This window comes from Rhinolophus sinicus, chromosome 13, assembly GCF_057876585.1.
Source record: "Rhinolophus sinicus isolate RSI-liver-muscle chromosome 13, RSI-T2T, whole genome shotgun sequence".
Classification (NCBI taxonomy): Eukaryota; Metazoa; Chordata; class Mammalia; order Chiroptera; family Rhinolophidae; genus Rhinolophus; species Rhinolophus sinicus.
Window position 1 is genome coordinate 40,221,005 of NC_142513.1, and position 22,927 is coordinate 40,243,931.

The 22,927-nt window shown below is 43.5% G+C and overlaps 1 protein-coding gene across 2 annotated transcripts in view; it reads left to right on the forward strand.

The window, feature by feature from the left end:
- SLC24A3 (solute carrier family 24 member 3) overlaps positions 1-22,927 on the forward strand; it is a 506,080-nt gene that overhangs the window by 455,885 nt on the left and 27,268 nt on the right. For both annotated transcript variants that reach the window (XM_019710723.3, XM_088789281.1), the window contains exons 9-13: positions 4,566-4,619; positions 10,204-10,337; positions 12,475-12,635; positions 13,401-13,671; positions 22,263-22,429. In XM_019710723.3, the coding sequence (XP_019566282.3) occupies positions 4,566-4,619; positions 10,204-10,337; positions 12,475-12,635; positions 13,401-13,671; positions 22,263-22,429 (787 nt within the window). The remainder of the gene's footprint in view (positions 1-4,565; positions 4,620-10,203; positions 10,338-12,474; positions 12,636-13,400; positions 13,672-22,262; positions 22,430-22,927) is intronic.

A 22,927-nucleotide genomic window follows, 5' to 3' on the forward strand; every position in this document is an offset into this window, starting at 1 on the left:
GAGTTCTTAACAACAACGTTGCCGGTTCAGTTCCCGCATAGGATGGTGGGCTGCGCCCCCTGCAACGAAAATTGAAAACGGCGACTGGACTTGGAGCTGAGCTGTGCCCTCCACAACTAGATTGAAGGACAATGACTTGGAGCTGATGGACCCTGGAGAAACACACTGTTCCCCAACATTCCCTAATTTAAAAGAAAAAAGAAAAAAGAATGAGCTAGAAAAATAAGTGCAGAGTCCACCCATCTTCATTCTCAGCAAAATCAGTGCTAACCCTTTTTTAGAGTGACATCTCTGTGTCGTAGGATATCTCTCTGGTTTTCAGAACTTGGGTGGGGACTTAACCACATTGACGGTAAATGTGATGCATTATGCCAGGGTATTAAGATACTTTTGCCAACTCTCTCTCTCCTCTGTGTTGGAGGGGTAAGGAGACAGCTAGGAGAATTTGCTTTCAGACACATAATCTGTGTCATCACCCATGAAAAATAAAAAAGGAGAACCTCTTTGAGTAACGTTCATCAACAAGCTAAAGAGTTCCAGATGCCCAGGAGCACCTCAAATCAGAGGTCAGAGGTCAGGGAGAACATCTTGGGATCCACCTGGACATGGTCTCCAATTAGAGTGGTGACATTTTCCCCTACATCCTTGGGCCTTAAGGACAGCACAAGAAAACTTGCAGAAGCACTTTAACTCACACTGATGGCACCGTTAACACGACCACTGCTCTGCCTTAGCAAACAGTAGGTGCTTATGTGTTGCTCACTATTGCTTCTCTTTGTTAACCACACTGCCATAAAGACAAACAAATTATGATTAAAGTTGATGTCAGAAATTTTTCTGCTGTTTTTGTGTGGGAACCCTTTAAAAAGGATATCCAGGGATGGTTCACTGTCTGTCAGGCTTAGGGACCTCTCTTTTCTACGTCTTCCTGGTTTTGCTCATAGAAACCATGGCAGGAGGAGATGAAAGCAGGGTTCATGATAAGCCCATTTCAGTCCTTGCCTTCATAACATTTTTAGGGTATTTCAGATGTTATAGAGCAAGAAAAGGAGAATCTATTCTTCTTCATTCCAAAGGCCAAACCTCCTATGATGTCAAGAGGCTAGAACCCCAATCCTTGGCAGAGGGGTCCAGATGCTGAGATCATCAGAGTCCTCGGCCTGAGTACCCAGGCTCCCACAGGAGTAAGGAGATGGGAGGGCCACAGATAAATTAAATTGCAAATTCCCCAGCATGTTTTGTTCAGCCTGGGGTGGGTTGGAATCAGAACTCATGCACCGGCATAGCTGCAGGAAAGAACTAGAAGGAGGCTTTCATGGCACTCGAACATCATTCCCAGCTGCCAGCTTGTTGCGTAATTATTGTTATTATGTGGATGGGCTGACAGAACATTTTTCACATGAGTGAGCCTGAGAGATTAAAGTCTGCACCACTGGCCCATAACTGCTTTGGGATTTCCAGGGATTTCAGCTCCTTATTTGAATGAAAACTATATTGAACTTTAAGATATTTTTGCTGTCTACATCTCGTACCTTTTTACCCAGCCAACCACAAGTATTTATTTTGTTGAAAGGGTGTGTCTAGGCATTGATTTCTCTGATTTCTCTCTTTAAAGCCAGATTCTTCAATCTGTGCAATTAAAGCACAGTAATATTTCAGAAATACCTTAAACAGGGAAATCCATTTCTTGTTGTAGAACATTCCAGCATGTCTAGAGTTTTCAAGAACGGTGACCAATCTACCCCAAATCTTCAAAAAGAAACTAATTTCATGTGTGTTTATTTTAAAACTAGAGTACTCTTTATGAGAAAATGGGCCTGTCAAATACATATACACAAGGACAAATTACCTCTGTCAAACAGTTTAGATTCCTTCACTGTTCCTGACACGGCATTCTGCAGTAAGTCACATTCAGCCAACAAGTGGCAGTCGGAAGGCTTTTAGTAGCAGGTAGTAGGAAAATCCAGCTACAGCAGATGAAAGAAATATTGGTTTATTTTTGTTACATAACAAGTACCCCAGATATAGGTGGTACAAGGGCTCTGCATTTCTCTATTGGTCTTCCCCTGATGGTCCTAAGGTAGCAGCTGCCGTTCCAGCCATCAAGATTAGATTGAAGGCAAGAAGGAGGAAGATTGGGCAACGTCGTTTCATTTAACACCTTTCCACCTTACATCTCTTTGGTCACAGCTGGGTCTACCTTGACCAATAAGTGGCCAGGGGGAATAGAAGTACAACTTTAGATGAATCATTATTTATTCTGGTAATGGGCCCACCCTCCTTGCAACTGAGGAGTTCCCATTTGCTACCTCACCATAACGGGATTCTATTTGCAGGCAAAAGACAGGGGAGCGTCTGTTGGATGTATTTTAGTTAGGTACTTGCCCCAAAAGATGTTTAAAATAGAAAGCACCAGAGATCCACGTATTAGGATGTATATTCAGCCAGCAGCACAAGGCCCATGAATCCATAATGACAATTCAGCAAGGCCCACGATGTTGCCAGAAGGAATTTGGGCTATGTCTTCAGTGAGTCTGAAGGCCTAACAAGAAAACTGAAGGATCCAGGGTGCGGTTTTCATTTCTTCTTTGAGCCTCAGGTTGTTACTTTGGGAGAAAAAGGACAGCTTGGGGACATGACCTGGAGACTATCCACCTGCCTTATGTTGCAGACGTTTGTTCTGGACCATGGTTAGGAAAGCACAGCCGTGCCCTCCAGGCAAGAATAGAGACTAGCCCTCTGCCCAGAAGAATAATCTTTGGTAGGAGAATCTGGGCCACCTGAAGATGGTTCAATACAGAAGTTTTCAGGAAGGGAAGAAACAAACCCAGATCATACCACAAGATCGGGTCCTAGGAGGATAGTGGGTGGGCTGTGGTCAGGAGAGGCAGATGGAGAAAAGCCATATGATTTCAGAAGTCTGCATGCAAAGTCAGTCCAATTCCACAGCTGTTTCTAAGTTAGGAGGACAGGGGGAAAAGTAGGAGTGTTGCTTCTCAGAAGTCAGGAGAAGAGAGTGTTTTATGAAGGAGGGCAGCTGGTCAATCTCAGATGCTGCAGAGCAATTGAATAGGATGACAGAGAACCATCCCTGGGATTGTGTAGATGGATGACACAGTTGCCCTTGACAAGACTTGCAGGGGATCAGTGCATGTAGGAGTTAAGACTAGAGAAAATTGCCAAGAGAATGGGAGCTGCTGGAATGGAATATATGCAACCTTTTGGGGTTTGCTAAGTGAGAGGCCAAGAAATGTGGCAGAAGTTTGAGGGGTTTGGACACCCTGATGCTACCTCTTAGTAGCATCACAAGCACTTTCTATAATAGATAAATTCATATTTGCATAATCATTCTTAACCAATTATGGTAGCCCATCGTATGGACATACTTATAACTTACGTACCCAGTTTTCCATCTTATAACCGTCTTGCTTCTTTCCAACATTTCACTTTTATAAATACCACTACAACAAAAACTCCTATGTGCACATCCTGTTTACATTTGACCACCTATTTCCCTAGGGTCAATGTAATGCAGGGTCTCTGGTCCCGCTCTCAGCAGGTGGGCACAGAATATGGTGAGGCCAAAAAGGAACACCAACGGAGCCATGGATAGGGGGTTCATACCACTATATTCCAACTGGCGGCTGGGTTGGAGATACAGGAAGCAGGAGCCACACGATCCGCAATCCACTGTTTGTTTCTCTGCCAACTGCACTTGCTAGTCGCAATCCGCACTGGCTAGCATAGCCACTGCAGTTATATTAGTGGCTACTGGCTAACTGGTTACAGCTGATGGCCATCTAATCACAGCTGATGGCCATCTAATCACAGCTGACGGCCATCTACTACCCGAGCCAGCACGTTTCCACATGAGGTCGAGAGCCTGGAAACTGCTCTCTGGGACTTTGTCCCTACAATCAAAGTCTAGACATGGAACTTAAAAAAAGGAAGGAAAAGCATAACCTGGAATTTCTTCATAGACCATTCACCAGTAAACTTTTCTAGAATACAAAATTACACCTTCGGTTAGTTAACAACAGGCCAAAGAAAACCTAGAAATCAAGTGTCCTTATTTTTTAGCTAGAAGTTACTAAATAAAGAAAATAAAAGTATTCAAATTATCAGAAGTTCAAGATACATTCCAGTGGGTTTCATTATTTTTTTCTTTCTTTCTTTTGATCATTTCCCCACTCATTCATTCTTATCCTTTCAGTTGGCACCTTCCCTTCCAAGTGTTCTCGCTCTCTTCCCCCCCATCTTTCTCATCTTTTCCTCTTCCTCATTCTCTGTCTCTCTCTACTTATGACTTGCTCGTAACAGAGAAGGAGCATTTTCCTTTTAATTAGAGAAGGAAGAGAAAGTTCATTGAAAGCTGTATGCAGCATAGAAAATGTCTATAGACCAGGAAATATTTGTAACCAGTCTGTACATCTGCCTTATCCTCGCCATGGTTGGCATTTTTAACTGCTGTTCATATCAAATACATATTTTTAAGATAGGCTGGTGTGTTGCATGTCGGCCTGTGGCAACTTTCTTTAACTAGCCTTGTCTTGGTTTGTACACAGGTGGGAGTCTTTAGTCCTCGTGCTGATGTATCTTATCTACATTGTCATCATGAAGTAAGTAAAATAGCTTCTTAGTTTCTTTTCGAAAACCATTTCCTACATCCGACATTATGTGATCATGTGGAAAGGGGCACAGGGCAGAGGGCAGAGGGGTCTGGCTGGCTTTCAGCGTGCACCAACACAGACTCGTTTGGCTCCCTCAGCAACCTGCTATGTAGGAATCACTCCAGCTATGGTTAGCAGCAATAGCAAAGATCCTGCCAACCTAAATGTGAAGATAGAACCAAAGCTTCACTGTGTGGTTTGAGAAATCTCTCAAGCGAAGGGTCTTTTCAAGCCCTGGCAACCTAGCTTTTGGCTGTTTATTCACTCTCTTCCATAACAAGAAAGAAGGTAAAAATTTATGCTTTTATATAGAGTGGGGGAAGATGGGACCAGAGCTAGTTAAGAGATAACTAAAATCATGGATCAAATATCTGCAGATGTCCATTATTCATATGGTTATCTATTGCTGTATAACAAATGACCCCAAAACTTAGTCACTTAAAACCACAAACATATATTATCTCATATGGTTTCTGAGAGTTAGGCATCCAGAAGCAGCTTAACTATTGGGTCCTAGCTCAGGATCTTTTCTGAGAACGCAGATAACAGGGTGGCCAGGGTGGCCGTCATGTACTTGATTGGTGCTCCAAAATGGCCCGCTTGCATGATTAGCAAGTTGATGCTGACTGTTGGCTGGAGGCTTCAGTTCCTCACCACATGGGCCCCTCCTTAGGGCTCCTTGAGTGTCGCCATATGTGGGAGCTGGCTTCCTCCAGAGCAGGAGATACAAAAACAGAGCAAGAAGGACCTTGCAGTGCCTTTTATAATCTAGACTCACAAGTCACACACTGTCACTTCTTTCATAGTCTGTTTATTAGAAGTGAGTCACTACGTCCAGTCCACATTCAAGAGGTCTCCTTCATCTTTTGAAGGGAGGCGTGTCAAAGAATTTGTGGATATATTTTAAAACCGCCACATCATATGCTCTTTTTCCCCTTGGGGTCTGGGCAGCTTACTACGACCTTTGTATCAAGAATTATACTGCAGATGCTTCCCATACTCGAACGTAAGATGGAAGCACCATGGTTGTGAACCTGCTGGTTCATCTTCTTGCCAAGTACCATTGAGAAGAGGAGCTTATAAATAGTGCAGAGACATTTCATGCTGCAGCTGTCAGCCCCTGTGGGAGCTGTTTCTTTTACTCTAAGTTAGCCCATACTTTCCCCAGCACCTGTAACTGTAAGAGTGACTACCATCTCAGTGGGCAAGAAAGTGGAACTCTATCAGAAATGACCAGTTTAGACATGTCAAGTAGCAGTCTGGAATTGCATGTCAAGTTTTCCTTGCTGTGAGGCCTGACAAACATTAATTCTGGCCACTAGTGGCTGAGAGCCATGTTGAGAGAAATCAGTGTGGCCTTTGGCAAAGGTCACATGAATAATGAGGGCAAGAGCTGGCCTCACTCAATATGGAGTATACCTTTCAACTCAGGAGCGCCAATGATCCAGTGTGGATCCAATATCTGGGTCTTGTTACTGCAAGAAGGAATTTCTAGAGTATCCTGGTGTGGAGTTACTGTGAGAGAACACACAAAGAAATCAGGTGCTTTTACCACTAACCACCTTCCATTTAAAAATACAAATGAGCTCCCACAAAAACCAGACTTGGCCCAAAGCCTTTCCAATGTTTCTAGATTACAAAGGAAAAGCCTTTAAAGGTGGGAACAGCCATCTTGCTCCTCTTTCTCCCAAATAGCAAAACTATTAGAATAGGAATCTGTGTCACAGTGGGAAGGCCTCAACAATACACGTCTTCCTTCAGTGCTTTTTATTTGGTTATTTCGCCTTTTTTTGTGACTTTCTGAGGCTCTAAGTTTGAGTTCCCAAAGAGTCAAGGGTCCTTTTCTTCCCATTTAAAAAGGTGGATTAGTCAATTATTCCGAAGAACTGACTGAGTTTCTGCTATGTATGCCCAGCATTGATCCTGGGTTTTGAATCTAAATTTAGATGAAAGCATGTCCCATACTGAATTCAGTAGGGGCTTTTCACAGAATAAGGAGGTCTTCAAAACCAGAGCTGGTCTAAAGGAAAGGTGGGTTGAGGGATTTTGCGCGTGTGTATCCTGTGATCACTGCACCCCTCTACCGAGCCATCGTAAAGCCCAGGAGTTACTGGCAGGCATGTGAACGTTAAGATAACACAGTGAACAATTTCTCTCCTCTCCTCCAAATCATACCCAGTGTGAAAGCTAATGAGGGATGTTTCTGCTGATGCCTCAGCTTTACCAACCTTCCAGCTGTTCAAACCAGCAGGATACAAATAAAACAGGGAATGGCAGCTACTGTGCTCGTGGAATTTTCTATATAAATTCCGGTCCTAAGTTCTAAATTGAAATCTCTGCTCTTTAGCCATCCCCCTCTGCAATCAAAGGCTTTAATCATTGGGTTTTGTAAAATCTGATTTATAAAATTGCATGCTTCATAATAAAATAGCTTCAGGGTGCAAGCACAAAATTTAAAACATTCAATTAAAAATATAAAACAGAGCAGCAGCAGTTAAAAACAGCATACATTACAATCATCAGCTGCCTCCTGGGTAGATGACTTTAAAATGACTTTAAACATTCTGTTTGAAGGTCAAAAAGCAATTTCAGTGTGGCCAGAAACCTTAAAGGAGCATGAGGCACACCTGGCATTGGTGAGGACTGATTTCTGTGCATCTGGGTCGCTTCTTCGGGATTTGGTCCCCAGATGAGGTAGTATGATCTAGTGGCTAATATCAAGTGCTTCACGTTAAGCCCTGGCTGCACTCCCCACCCCGCCACTTACTGGCAGCGGGACCATGGCCAAACTACTCAGTCATTTTGAATCTTAGTTTCCTCTTCTACAAAACAGGGTTAATGATACTTCCTACCTCAAAGATTTTTTGTTTGTTTTTTGTTTTGTTTTTTGTTGTTTTTTTTTTTTTTGTGTGTGTGTGTTTTGTAAGAATAGGATGTGACAGCATAGTTATTAACCAATATCTGGTTTCAAGAAAGATCTCATAATCATACCATACATAGTATTATTATCTTGTTATCCAAATCCAAATAAAGGTATAACACACAGTTGTATGCGATGTCAGAGGGTAGTAGATGGGGGGAAGGGGGTTATCACTGTGTGAGGGATATAAATGATAAATGTTTAACTATTACATTGTTTTGTACACCTGAAACTAATTAAAACAATAAAAAGAAAAAAACAATACACCATGTGGGGTCCCAGATTGGATCCTGGAACAGAAAAGGGATGTTAGTGGGAAAACTGTTGAAATTCAAATAAAGACTGTTGCTTATTTAAAACAACAACAACAACAAAACACACACATACACACACACACACACACACACACACACACACACACACACACACACAGTTGTACTTTAAAAGCAAACCCTCATGCAAGTCAGTATTTCTATGGGGAGAGTAGATTCTGAGTCCAACAGGACAGCAGCACTGCCCCTCTTGCATAGCTCTATCAATAAGGCAAGACATTCTTGTTGAGTCTAGAAAGTGGGGAGACTTTTCATTAAAAGGAATGTTGAATATATACAGAAGTCAGCAGAATAGTGGGATAAATCCCACATGCTCGTTGCCAGCCCTCACCACTATCAGCCAATGATTGTTCCGCTCACACCCCTATCCATTTCCCTCCCTCCATATAATTTGAAGCCCCAAACATCATGCCAATTCATCTATGAAAATCTCAGTATATGTCTCTAAAAAGAATCATTTTTAACATAACCAGATCATTATTTCTCACACATAAAATGAATGCTAATTCTTCAGTATAATTGAATGTAGAATCAATGTTCAAATTTTTAAGGGTTTCACAAATGTCATTTTTTACAGTTTTATTTTAGTCTCATAAATGTCATAAATACTTTTAAAATCAGAATCCAAATAAATTCCACTCATTACAATTGGTTTTGCCCTCTGTTGGATCTCTTTTAATCTATAAATTCCCCCTCTTTTTTTTTCCTTTCAATTTATTCTTCAACAAAGTTGGATTGTTTGCTCCACAGAATTCCCCACTGTTCAGGAATTGTTGACTACATCCCATGGTGTAGTGTGGCCTCTGTTTCCCATATGTCAGCCATTGATCCGACTCAGGTTACACTGTGTCCCAAGTAGTGGTGCACTCTGCCATCAACAGGCACATGCATGTCTCCTGTCTCTCTGTTTGTGATGTTGGCATCCACTGATGCTCAAAATCTGACTCCATTACTTATTTAGAGTTAAAAAATAGTGATGTTCTAATTCTGTTTCCTTCCTCTTATGAGCCCTGAGCATCCCCCAGCATTGGCCTACCTGCTTCCCTTTCACAGCTACCATCATCACTTTTGACTCGTTTTCTGTTCTCCCTAATGCAATGTAGGGAGAACTGCCTGCTCCCAAAGACTACAGGAAGTGCTTGTGCAAGAGAAGTCCAAGTCACAGAGGGCCCCTCTATCTGTACCAAAATGGCTGTCATGTCCCATAGGACTATGCACCCAGAGCGGCACTGACTGAAGAACAGGCGTAGGATACAGTGGGGAGACACTCCTGAGAGCCTCTTGTCTATAGCACAAAGGGAATGAGGAAGAGAAACTTATGTGGTGAAACGCAGCTTGAGGGGCCTGCCAGCTGGCAATTGAAAGTTGCTAGGCTTGGCTACTGTTCCACTGGGGGACCAGAGATCAAGCTTGTGGGACACCTCAGCGGGGTGTCCCATGGCCAGGAAGTCACTGAGGCCTTTAGGTCTTTGAGTGCGGGCAAAGCAGCAGTGGCCTACAATGCCCTGGAAACCCTGCCAGCACTCTTTGCCCTTCCATTTTCTAGGATTCCTCTATGGGAGTATTCTAATACTAAAGATGAAAGTACCATAATATTTCCCTGCCAAAAACATCCTAGGAACTTGTGCAAGCTTCTTCTCTCCAACACACTTGTAAGAAGCACCACTGTATAATGTTTTTACTCAATCATTCTGGAGAATCATAGCCCAGAGTTTTATCACAAAGCCAAGAACCTATTGGACCTGGAAGTATAACATAACAGTAATAGATTCAAAGGCTTCCAACCTCTGACATCAGGAAACCAAAGACAGAGACCTAGACTGCCAGCCAGCCTGTCACACATAGGCCATGCTGCACCAGGTAACAGCAGGAATGAGACACCTTCTCCTTCCCCCATCAAGCATGTCCCTAACAGCAAAAGCCCTGGAGATGGCAGACCTTGCCCATCCCACTGAGTCTTATCACTGTCCTTCTATGCACAGACTCCGATCAGGGAACTCCATCCTGGAGGTGCCTCCATTGACATTGAGGAGGTTGTAAAGAAAGCAGTGTGTCACTATTTACTTAATGTTGGCTTTATTTTCATATACCATATATCTTTAAATTGGAAATAGGACGGTTTATATATTCTGAGGGGAAATGGAATGACAAAATTACAATAATAACTTGAGGTGTGGGATTCCCCCACAAACTGAGAGAACTGCAGGGACATTCGGTGGGAGTTGGGGAATGAAGGAACAGCAAATGCTGATGGGCTCTCTCCATTCATTCCTTTGCTCAGATATAACACTTGCATACATCAGTGCTTTGAAAGGAAGACAAAAGGTGCTGGAAACATGGTCAACGGCTTGGCCAACAATGCTGAAATTGATGACAGCAGCAACTGTGACGCAACTGTGGTGCTACTGAAGAAAGGTAACCGAGGAAAGCCTGTGTCCAGGAAGGAAGTGCTAAGAAGCCAGCCCGGCTGCCCTCGCTCATGGCCACCCATGGGGCTCTGCAGCTGGCTTGGGGAAGATGCTGCCTCTCTAAGGGAGAGAAGCTTCCAGTCCTCACTCCCGCCCTTTGGTTACACCATGAGGCAGTCTCATACCTCGTGATGAACCAACTGAGAAAGCCCTATGCGAGTTCTTGGGTAAAACATTTGCTGGGAGTGTTACAGGAAAATTAGGACAGGATAGTAAAGGAGAAAAGACCATGGGTTTTGAGGTATTGATTCTGTCACATTTTGGCTGTGTGACCGTGAAGCAATTACTTAACTGCTGTAAGCCTCAATTTTCTCTTCCGCAAAATGGGGATAATTTTTATAATGACTAAAGGAGATAAAGTATGTAAAATACTTCATTAATGATAGTTGTTATTACTATATTATTATATCCAAATTCACTTCCAGGCTACATTACCTCAGTTTCCAAACTATTAAATGATATAGTAAAGTATCTTTTCTTTAGTCAAAGTAATTTTTATATTCAGTAGAGTCTTATTAAACAGTTGATATACTAAGAGAACTAATACAGCGCTCTCTAATAAACAATATTGTTTCCTAGAGGAACACAAAAATTATCATTTACTTTGGCCTAGAATGTGTTTCATTTTTCATTTAATTTTTTTAACTTTCGCCTTGAAATGTATGGGTTTATTTCTTCTTGGTCCCATATAGTTGCTTTGCAGGAAAAACAAAAAAAGATATTATAAAGTCTATAGTTTATTTTCAAATAATGTCTGACTTTAAAATCCGTGGGTAATTATTAGAATTTGAAAATCAATTATTTGGTATACTTTTCTAATTATATGCATGTTTAACAAAGACTTAAGAGTGTTCAGTGCCATCCCACATAAGGATTTCATTTAGTTTCTTCTCTTCTGGGTAGTTTATAACCATAAAAGGAATACTCTTAGGGAAGCAAATAGAGCTACCTAATATTAGCCAATGTTTCCAGAGATCATTTCACGGTTTAGTGGCTTGGAAAACAGGACTGAGCACTAAGAGGGCCTGTAGCCAGGTACCTATGAGCTGTGTTCTCATGTTGCACATTCATAGAGAGGGTATTGGACTTTGGTGAAAATTTCTGTTCAGGCCTGCCTGCAAATCATTATACAAGATTGCCCTAAGCCCCCTCTGGATCTTGGGCCTTTCTAGTGTGGCCAGCTCACCCACCCACCCCCTTGTCATCCTGCTCAGAGGTGGGGCTGCAACAATGTGTACTTTTTCCCACCATGTCCTCCACTTGACACTAAAGTCAATTCTGCAGCTTTTAACTGCTCAGTATGAACATTGTTGACATTTGAAGGGCATAAAAGGTTACCAAAGATTATTGGGGTCTTTCTATGCCCCAGATCTGAGTGGTGGGAAAAGAATCTTTTGAAGACAAGGAGGAATTCTCTTATGTTATCACTCATTGTTTCCATGTCAGTGAATGATGCTTACATTTTTTCAAGTCATTTCAAAAGAGCTATTGATGAGTCCAACAGAAAGCAGATTTTTTTACTTGTCCCCAAATTTTGCTCATTATGACCCTCCCTGGATGGATAGATGGATGGATGGATGAAAGGATGGATGGATGGATAGATGAGAGGATGGATGGATTAATTAATGGATGAAAGGATGGATGGGGTGAGTGGATGGATGGGTAAATGAGGAGATAGAAGGAAGGATGGAAGAATGGAAAGGAGGGAGGGAGGGAGGGAGGGAAGGAAAAAAGGACGGAAGGAAGGAAGAAAAGAAGGAAGGAAATAAGGGAGGAAGCAAGGGAATAGGGAGGATGGATGGTTTGAAGGGTGGGTGGATGGGTGGATAGACGTATGGATGGGAGGATGGAAGGAAGGAAGGACGGAAGGAAGGAAGGCAAGAAGGAAGGAAGAAAGGAAGGAAGGAAGGAAGGAAGGAAGGAAGGAAGGAAGGAAGGAAGGAAGGCAAGGAGAGGGAGGGAGGATAGGAAGGAAGAAGGAAGGGAGGGAAGAAGAGAAAGGAAGGATAGGAAGACTGAATGAATATCTCTTTCCTGCGCCTAGCCTCAATGTTATTTTTATTTTTTGTTTTTAATTCCCCTAGCCAATTTCCACCGCAAAGCGTCAGTGATCATGGTAGATGAGCTGCTGTCGGCCTACCCACACCAGCTTTCTTTCTCTGAGGCTGGCCTTCGAATCATGATCACCAGCCACTTTCCCCCCAAGACCCGACTCTCCATGGCCAGTCGCATGTTGATCAATGAGGTATCTGGGAAAGCACAGTCCATTTGCCACTGGACAGGGGTGGGAAACTTTGGGAAGGGGAGAAAGTTTCCTGGTCTGAAAGTAGAAGCGTATAAGCCAGCATTTAACACAATATCCGCCAACCATTTCCCAACATCATTGCTCACTGGGCCAGCTGTGCATCCTGGTCCTTGCTCTTCCCTCCTCATGTTGGGAGACATGATCCCCGTTAGAAAAACTCTCCTGTCCCCTTGTACCTACCTTTTTTATTTCATCTTCCATTTTAATAAAGCCCTCTGATGTGAACTTGCACAATAGTTGCTAAATCAAGGTTATCTTAGTTTAAAGTAATGCTGAGTCTCTGACCTGAATTTCCCAGTGTATTCCTTTCTCTGGAGTGGCAGCCTCATCGATACACTAGTCTGAGCACATTGGTGTGGCTATCTCACATATACACACCAATGGATTCCTACAATCTTGAGAAGAAAGGTAACACCACGGTGCACAGAGAACCCTGATAGAAAGGAAGCATGCATCTGTGACTTAGGAATTTTCCTCTGAAGGGATCTGCAAGTGCCCGTAGGCCATAAAGTGTTAATCCTTTCTCCCAGAAGGAGGTTGTCCAAGTTGGTTGTTACTCTGAGGAATCCCTTAAGACTTGACAGCAGAGTATCTTGGAAGCATCTGCTTGTCAGCTGCCTGAGAGAGATCCTAACAGGTGGTGGTCTGGGTGTAAGGATTTACCGTCCCTCTGACTGTGGTAAGAATGTGCCTTTCTCTTTCCAGAGACAAAGACTGATAAATAGCAGGGCTTATGCCAACGGAGAATCTGAGGTGGCCATCAAAATCCCAATTAAACACACCGTGGAGAATGGGACAGGGCCCAGCAGTGCCCCAGACAGGGGCGTGAACGGGACTCGGAGGGATGATGTTGTTGCCGAAGTTGGCAACGAGACAGAAAATGAGAATGAGGACAATGAGAACAACGAGAATGACGAGGAGGAAGAGGAGGATGAGGAGGATGATGAAGGACCGTACACACCATTCGACCCCCCCTGTAAGAGGTCCTATGTCTGGGCTGGGGTTGGGAGCTATTTTGAGGTAACTGAGTAGGTGTCCTTGACTTTGATGATCTTTCTGGCATTCAGTTGAAAGAAATAGTATTTCTGTATGAACATAGAAATATTTATATTAACATCTACATGGGCAAGACTGGAGAGGGTACAGAAATGACCAAGATGTCAACACATGTTCTTTGGTTAAAGTGTGGGCTCTTTGACCAAATGTATAATTTTGCGGAGGAAATTCAGCTTCTCTGCAGGACATTTTGGTGCTAAGGAGGAAATGCACCTGAGCCGTGTCAGCGAGGTTGCTTGGTGTTCATGGGACTAGGTACTTCACTCATCCCATTACAGTTGGCCATGTGCTGTCCTGCCAAGGCCAGCTCTGGGTAACATGTGCAGCCCTCTCTGTTGACCTTTGTTTTTCTTTTCACTTCCTGCTCCTCATCCCCATTCAGGCCCCTGCTCTCCCAGGACCTGCGGTTTGCAAGGTGGGCACCAAACGAGATATGGACCTGCGCAAAAAGCCTTCTGGCCCCAGCCAAATATCACACAGTAGGGCAGCCAAGGGAATCTCCATGGTATCTCAAAGGGGATGAGCAAGGCTTCTTGTAAGAGCTCTCAGGACCTCAGCCACCAGGGTGGTGTCCTTCTCTCCTGACTGCTACCTCCAACAAACACTTGTCATTTCCAGCGACCTCATCCCCCACCCCAACCCACTAGTGGAGCAGGTAGACCATACTGAAAGAATTCTGCCTATTTGCTAGAACTTCCAGAAGCTTCTGGCTGTTTCAAGAAAGAGTGCAGAGGTTTAATTCACATTCACTGTCAAGTGTGAGGCTTAATTAATATATGCAACTTCCCCAGAAAGTATGAATTTATAGGAGGACTGTAAATTCTGAGGAAGGATTGCTTGGTACCCTAGAAAAACCATCTAATGGTTGGACGTGGGTGCAGAGTGTCAGGATCACGTTTCATTTTCTGATGCAAGGTCTTTCTGTGCTCCTTTATGTGACCAGGAAAGAGCTAGTAAAACTCAGACCAGAACTGCTCCTGGACTTTATCAGAGCTCCTGCAATCCCAACCTGGTCAAGTGCTTACCAAAGCTAGCTAGAAAACATCACCCAGATTCCTATTCCCCAAAGTCCCGAACTGCCCAGCCAGAGTTAAATCTCGTTAGTAGGTAATCTTGATAGAAAAAAGTATACCAGCTCTTTATCCATTTTGCCACTTGTCGCTGTATTTCTTGGCAACCTTCTTCCCTATCATCCAGGACAAAAACATTTTAAGGATTAAATGACCAAACACTCCAGTCCTCCCTTGTAAACTCTTGTGTTCATTTTATATTTCTGCACAACAGATTGCCCAGATTTAGTGGCTTAAAATAACACCTGTTGAAGAGTTCCCAGTTCTGTAGGTCAGAAGTCTGGCACGGCCTGGCTGGGTTTTCAGAGGCTAACAGGCTATAACAGAGGTGTGGGCAGAGCAGTAGTTCTTCCCCGAGGCCCTGGGAGAACCATCCCCGAACACATTCAGGTTGCTGCAGAGGTTGCTTTCTTGTGGTTGTATGGCTGAGCCCTGTTCCCCTGCTGTCTGTGACCAAGGGCTGCTCACTGCTCCTAGAGGCCATCCCCATTTCTCATCTCATGGCCCCCCCATCTTCAAACCAGCAATGGTGTGTCAGGTCCTTGTCACACTTCTAGTCTCCCTGGCTGCCCCTTCTGCTTGTGAGGACTCCTGTGATAGATCATTACCTGCCCATATGAAGGTCAGCTCTGCCATAGAGCATAGCACAGTCACAGGACTGAAAGCTCTCCCTCCTCACAGGTTCTGAGAATAGAGGCACAGAATATTGGGGCTCATTCTGGAATTCTGCTTCCCCCAGCCTTTGTTTCAGAGTCCACCACTGGCAGTCCATTACCAAGCTCCAGAAATGTGCCGTATTAGCCTCCCGGAAACCCAGAAGCCCCAAGTGCACCCCTCCAGCAGACAACTAAAGGCACGTGTGTGAGAAAGACACGTTGTCTGGCTCCCACACATGACCTCATCACTTATTGAGACAAAAGGGCCTCCTTCAGGTCATTTGTTCCATATTTCACCTGGAGGAGATAAATGCCGGGCCTGACTGTGAGCTTTCGAAGTATCTCCTCATCTCTGGGTTAGGGTGCAGATGAGGGGGCGCCAGGGCTCCCAGCCACATTGTCTTAGCTCCTAATATTTCACGAGACCTGGCTGGCTATAGCTGTGGGCTGAGGAACCCCACCTCAGGCCCCCTGTATCTTTCAGAAGCACAGGCCCAAGAGAAGTGGTGCTCTGCTCAGTTCTGCCACCACCTGTTGGCTGGGTCTCTGCATCATCCCAGGTAGGGTTTCCAGGCAGGAATTCCCACCGTGCTCAGGAAATTTTTTCTCTTTCCTGTTCCTGAATCCCGAGACATAAACTGTTTTTTGTTCTTCATGATGAATCGTTTCCACAAAGTAACTGCCGATACTACCAACCACCTGGGTTCAAGGAGCCGATTTTCCCGATTTCCTGACTAACTTTTCTCGGAATTCGGGAATGGGAAAGCTAAAAAAAATCCTAAAAACAGGCAGGAATTCCCACCTGGAAACCCTAATCCCAGGGCCCTGAGCTGCTGAGACAGGAAACAGAATTCCAAGTTCCTCCATGCCCGCCCTTCTCACCTGAGCTTCCTTGATAAAATGCAGGTTTTGATTCAGGAGGTCCGTCCAGGTAGGCCCCAAGATTCTGCGTTTCTCACAAGCCCACAAGGTGGCACCAATTCTGCTGGTCCGTGGGCCAGACATGGGATGGCGAGGGGCTGGAAACCTGCAGTCACACCAGCAATCTTAGTGGTTTTTCTGGGACTTAGGGGATCCTAAGTCAGAACAAGGTCCCACCTCTGAAATGGAGAATGGGCTTGCAGTTATGACCCTCTGGTCTCCTCCACCCACTGCTGAGATGCCCCATTCCCGGACTCGGGAACTTCCCCATGGGGGACTGAATGTCCAGTCAAGCCCTCCCCTGAGCAGGCCTCCTAGGAGAGGGGAGCAGGCCAGAGGGTGCCTCAGGCCAGCAGAGGGCGCCCGAGGAGCAGGGAGGACTCAGTCACTTGAGCCCTGGGTTGAGTCCCTCTCACGCTAAATTCCTTTGGCCTGAAAAAGGTCTGTCTACTCTATGAGGAGACTTCCCTCTCGTGGTAATTTTGGAAGGGCCTGGTCTCCCTGTGTTTCTGTCATCCAGCTACAGGGCTTTCTTCTCTCCAGGATTTGACTATAGTGGGTATAATTAACAGCTAAGTAATTATGTGGGAGTATGTAAATATAAGAATATATATGATATGTGTATATATGTGTATGCATGAACATAGGTGTATGTGCATATATATGTGTGCACATGTGTGATTGATATAATGTGTACATATAATGTTTGTATATGTATTGTATACATTTATTATGTTGTATATAAATATACATATATTTATACATTCTTTATACATATTTAATACACTGTATATTATATAATATGCACACATATATTAGCATACGTGTGTTTATATGTGCACATTATATATTTCTGAGATATAATATACACCTATGCATAGTGTATATATATATGTATACATACATATAAATTGTACATATATTCTTATTTCTTGTGTGAAGTGTTACTGTTGACTGACAAAGAAAAACATTTACATGTGTGTGTAGATAAACACACTTTCATAGATAAAACACTGAAAATAAATACACCAAAATATACATATGTTTATCCTAGATGGAATTATTTTTTTTCTCTATCTTTTCCATTTTTAAACAATGTGCTTTTTTATTGCCTATATAATTAGAACAAGTTTATATATTTAGCTCCAGGTCTAAAATACTGAGCAGTCACTTTTTCTCTATCTAATAGAATCAAGCTTCCTAGAATGCTTAATAAGGACTATAACTTGGGAACAAGTCCTTTGCTTTTTAGAGCTGGTCATACTCAAAGGGACACTCTAGTGCTCAGAGTCCCTGGCTCACATCCCCTGTCTCAGCTCCCATTTATTTGCTGGATGACTTTCGAGAAATCACATAATTGCCGACACATCAGGTTCACGTGCAGGGAGTTTTGTTTTCTTACCTTGCTGCTGTGTCCTCAGCACCTGGGACAGTGCCAGGCACAGAGAGCATTGTGGGCATTCAATGAATATGTTAAATTAATGAATCAGTCTATCTCCAGGGGGGCTCTGTTTAGACCATGTGACAATGGAACAAAAGATAGAAAAATGTCCAGACATACTGTTGACTCAAAGAGGAAAGAAGACGATTTCCACTCCTTTATTCAGAAATGGAAACTTAGACTAGCTAAAATGTAAACGGTCCTTATCTGACTACTCCTGTTCCTCAAAATCATTGAAAAAGCACATTTTGCATCACTTGGTTTGTTCAAGGAATTATATTTGTTATGTTACGTTTAAAGATATATTCCAGATGATACTCATTGAATTTCTATTTTGTTTGTTGATGTTACAATGGAAATATAACTCAAAGAAAACATCTATATAATTTTTAATGACAATGAAGAGTGTTTTCAAGATACAATGTTCTCCCAGTGCAAAGTCAGAAGTTTTTCAGCTGAGACAAAAAACTCGAAACTCTGGTGCTAACTTACACTGTTTGCAACTTTACCTAACTAGCGTTTTCTGAGCTCTTGCAGAATCATAAGTCCTGACTTTTTTTCTCTTCTTTTATATTTTCTGAAGAATGACAAATGGCCAAATTGGAGTCATTTCTCTTCTCATTCATGTGTTTCTTTGTAACTTTGATTGAGTGTGTATCTTAAACCAAACCAAATCTCTCTCTCTCTTCCTATGGGGACATCTGGAAGACTGGACAGCCAGTAAGGGAATGCCGAGAGCCCCACTTGGATAAGTGACTTACTATCACATTGCAGGATTTAGGAATGTGCAGGATTCCAAGGTTCATTTGGAATCCAAAGATCTGGCCATATTCTGGATTCTGCAGCATTTTTCCCCCTCACAAAATAACTGTGTCTTTTTGCTTTGTAATCCAACCAGTCTCAGAGTTCTCATCATTCACTTTGCCATCTCCATATCTTAAATCTAACAAGGTGTGTGCTGCTAAGAGGAAAAGACATTTTCCCTTTCTTAATAATTTGTTCTCTTTGCTTTATTCTGCACCTGAAGTGGGATACCTTTAGACTCTAAAAAAAAAAAATTTCTTTTGTCTGTCTGATTGGATTATTCGTAGTAGTGTTATTGCTGTTAATATTGTTAATACATATTGAGCATGTGATATATATTCCCTGCACTGTTCATGGCATTCAAAACAGTGGTGAACAAGCTAGAGAAAACACTATTCATATAGCATTTATATTCTAGTTTGGGGGCAACTGAAACTTAATGAGGAAACAAACAAGCCTGATAATTTCAGAAAGAAAACCTGGGCTATGAAGCAAATTAATGCAGGTGATGGGAAAGAAAGGAGTGGAGTAGGTGGGAGTCTTATTTAGATTGGGTGATCTGAGGAGGCAGGTGACACTTGAGTTGTGGGTAAATTGCATGACAGAGCATGCTCAGCCATGTGAAGATCCAAGCAGAGGGAGCTACGAGTGGAAAGACCCTGAGGCAGAAAAAGGCTTGGAGTGTCTGAGACAGAAAGAAGGCTGAGGCAGGGGAGTACATAAGTAGGGAGAGTGGCAAGTGGGAGCCAAATCAGTTATGCCTTGTCAGCCATAGTAGGGAGATATGATTTTATTATGAGGGCAGTAGAAACCAGTAGAAGGTTCTACAACAGCTTGCTTTTTGAGACTCTCTCTCTGGCTACTGGTGATGAGCAGATGGAGGTGGGGCAAATGTAGGAGCCGCGATTCCCCTTAATAATCCAGTTCTTCAGCCAGGTTGGAGGATGGAGAACCTGGCCCAGGGAGAGGCTGTGGAGTGAGCTGCAGACGGATTGAGAGTGCCCTGGGAAGGTTGCCAGAGTTGGTGTGGGAGGTGAAAGAATGGGGAAAGTCAAGAGTGACTCTGAGGATTTTGACTCCACCAATTTGCAAACTTACATTGTCCCAGCCCCATCCTAATATCTCATATAATTCTCCCAGCTACTCTGTGAAATCAGTTTTGCTGTGTCTACATTTTATAGATGGGGAAACTGAGGCTTAGGGAATTTAAGTAACTGAGCCACTCGACTCAAACAGCGGGCACTGGACCCAGCACTGTCTAATGAGTAAGCCCCATCTCTCCTAGTGATTACCCTACCTTACTATCTGAGGAAGACCAGGGAGCCCAGAGTGATGTTGTGTAACTTTACTCTGCAGATTTAAGAAGCTATTTGGAGATTGTAAGAGATATAATGAAATAAGTGCTGGATACTGGTATGCAATTGTGAAATAAATTGTGTTAAATATTTCATTAATCACTGTTCGAAATGTAATTTTAAAAATATCTTTTTGGGCCAGCCTGGTGGCTCAAGCGGTTGGAGCTCCGTGCTCCTAACTCCGAAGGCTGCCGGTCCCATTCCCACATGGGCCAGTGGGCTCTCAACCACAAGGTTGCCAGTTCAATTCCTCGAGTCCCACAAGGGATGGTGGGCAGCGCTCCCTGCAACTAAGATTGAACATGGCACCTTGAGCTGAGCTGCCGCTGAGCTCCAGAATGGCTCAGTTGGTTGGAGCACATCCTCTCAACCACAAGGTTGCCAGTTCGATTCCTCGACTCCCGCAAGGGATGGTGGGCTGCACTCCCTGCAACTAGCAACAGCAACTGGACCTGGCGCTGAGCTGCGCCCTCCACAACTAAGATTGAAAGGACAACAACTTGACTTGGACTAAAAGTCCTGGAAGTACACACTGTTCCCCAATAAAGTCCTGTTCCCCTTCCCCAATAAAATCTTTAAATATATATATATATATCTTTTCAACTCTGGTAGGAACATAAATTGGCACAATCATTTTAGAAAACTGCTTGGCAGTTTCTTAATAAAGTTAAGTAAACACCCACCCTATGACTCAGCAATTCTACTACTGAGTCTTTGCCCAAGAGAAAGGAAAACATGCCACAAAAGACTTGTACAAGAACGTCCATGGCCACTTTATTTGTAATACCTGAAAACTGGCAACAACCCAAATTCCCATTCACAGGAGAATGGATAAATCAACTGCAGTGAATTCACAGGATGGTGCACTCCACAACAATGAAAAGGAATGAATTACTGACAAATGAATCACACAAAAAATATTATGTTGAATAAAAGAAGGTAGACACAAAAACATACTATATGATTTCATTCATTTGAAGTTTGAGAACAGGAAAATTCATCTATGGTGGTAGAAGGTGGGAGTGTGACTAGAAAGAAGCAGAGAACTTTCTGAAAGATGGAGATCTTGATTGAAGCAGGGAGTACCTTTGTGTGTGCATATGTCTTTCCAGAGGTGAGTGAGCACTTAAGCAGGATGGTAATAAAGGTCAAATGAGAACTAATATGTTTTCAAATATGAGGCTACAAGGAACTCATGGTCATATGGTCACCAAAATAAGCATTTATGGGTGTCTCTGAATCATAGCATCAGGTAGCTCAGAGATGGTAAGGTCAGGTCATCACTGACAGATCCATTATCTTATCCGTGGCAGCAGGTCGTTAGAGAACCAGAAAGCAATTATTAGTATGCAAATCCATATCAGTTTGAGATACAAACATTCAAGCAGTATTATTACAACCTTGAGCTTTCAAATCATCTTTCAAGATAGCAGTGTGTTGACAGACGATGCTGACAAATTTCACTAGATGGCGCTATGACCACTGACGCCTGATAATATGGAAAGCTGTAGTGACCTATCCATGGGGAGAATACAATAGAGGCCGACCTGTGGTCTTCTTAGCTCCCCTCCCCGACCTCTACTCCCCACAACCCCACCCTTTTGTGTCCTGAGAATCCTGCTCATCCTTCGCACTTGGCCCCATCTGACATGCCGTCCCCCTAGCCTTGTACTACTCTGAAGTGACTCATTCTGTCATTTTGGAGGCCTAACTGGTAGGTGGGCAGTGGATAACTTCTTTTTTTTTTTTTAGGGTTTTGTTTTTGTTTTTGTTTTTTAATTGGGTAAGGGGTACAGGATTTTATTGGGGAACAGTGTGTACTTCCAGGACTTTTTTCCAAGTCAAGTTGTTGTCCTTTCAATCTTAGTTGTGGAGGGCGCAGCTCAGCTCCAGGGCCAGTTGCCAGTTGCTAGTTGCAGGGGGCACTGCCCACCATCCCTTGCGGGAATCCAGGAGTCGAACTGGGAACCTTGTGGTTGAGAACCCACTGGCCCATGTGGGAATCGAACCGGCAGCCTTCGGAGTCAGGAGCATGGAGCTCTAACCCCCTGAGCCACCGGGCCGGCCCCCGTAACTTTTGATTCTGCTTGGTTTTGAACATAAGGTTTTGTTAGTAGTGGAAACCCACTTTAGTCTTTTAGGAGAAGAGCAGCATAGTAAGTTTTATTTCACAGGCTGCAAATGTCTGGGAAAAGAAGTACACAGGGCTGGTAGAGCAGAGAAATGAAGCTAACTGAATTTTTTTGCCTTTTTTATTTTCCCAGCTGGCAAACTGGAAACAGTGAAATGGGCGTTCACCTGGCCCCTGAGTTTTGTCTTATATTTTACTGTACCCAATTGCAACAAGCCCCGCTGGGAAAAGTGGTTCATGGTGACATTTGCTTCTTCCACGCTGTGGATCGCAGCCTTTTCCTACATGATGGTATGGATGGTAAGTGCATTGAGGAGCCCATGGCAGTGCTACCTGTAGATCTCTATAGAGAGAAAAATACCCTCAGCCAGAGGGGAAGATGGGTTGGGGTTTCAGCAGGGTAACTGTATCAGTCGGCTGTTGCAGCAATAAGCTGCATAATAAACCACCCCTAAACTCAGTGTTTTAGAATCACTAGCATTTATTTGGCTGCTCACACATCTGCATGTTGGCTGTGGTTGGACTACTCTCAGCAGGTACTGGCTGATCAGCTCTACTTAGAGCCACAGCATCGTTACATTTGATTCAGGCAGCAGGTGGGAGTTTACGCCTTCCTTCCCCATGTGTTTGCCCATTTTCCTGGACCACGGCTGCCTGGGGAGTGCACTTCTCATGGTGGATCACTGGGATGCACAAGGGCAAGTGGAAACAGAAGGAGCCTCCTAGGGCTTGGCTGTGACTTCCACCTGCATCCCATCAGCCATGCCCGACATCAATAGAGTTGGCAATATACTCCAC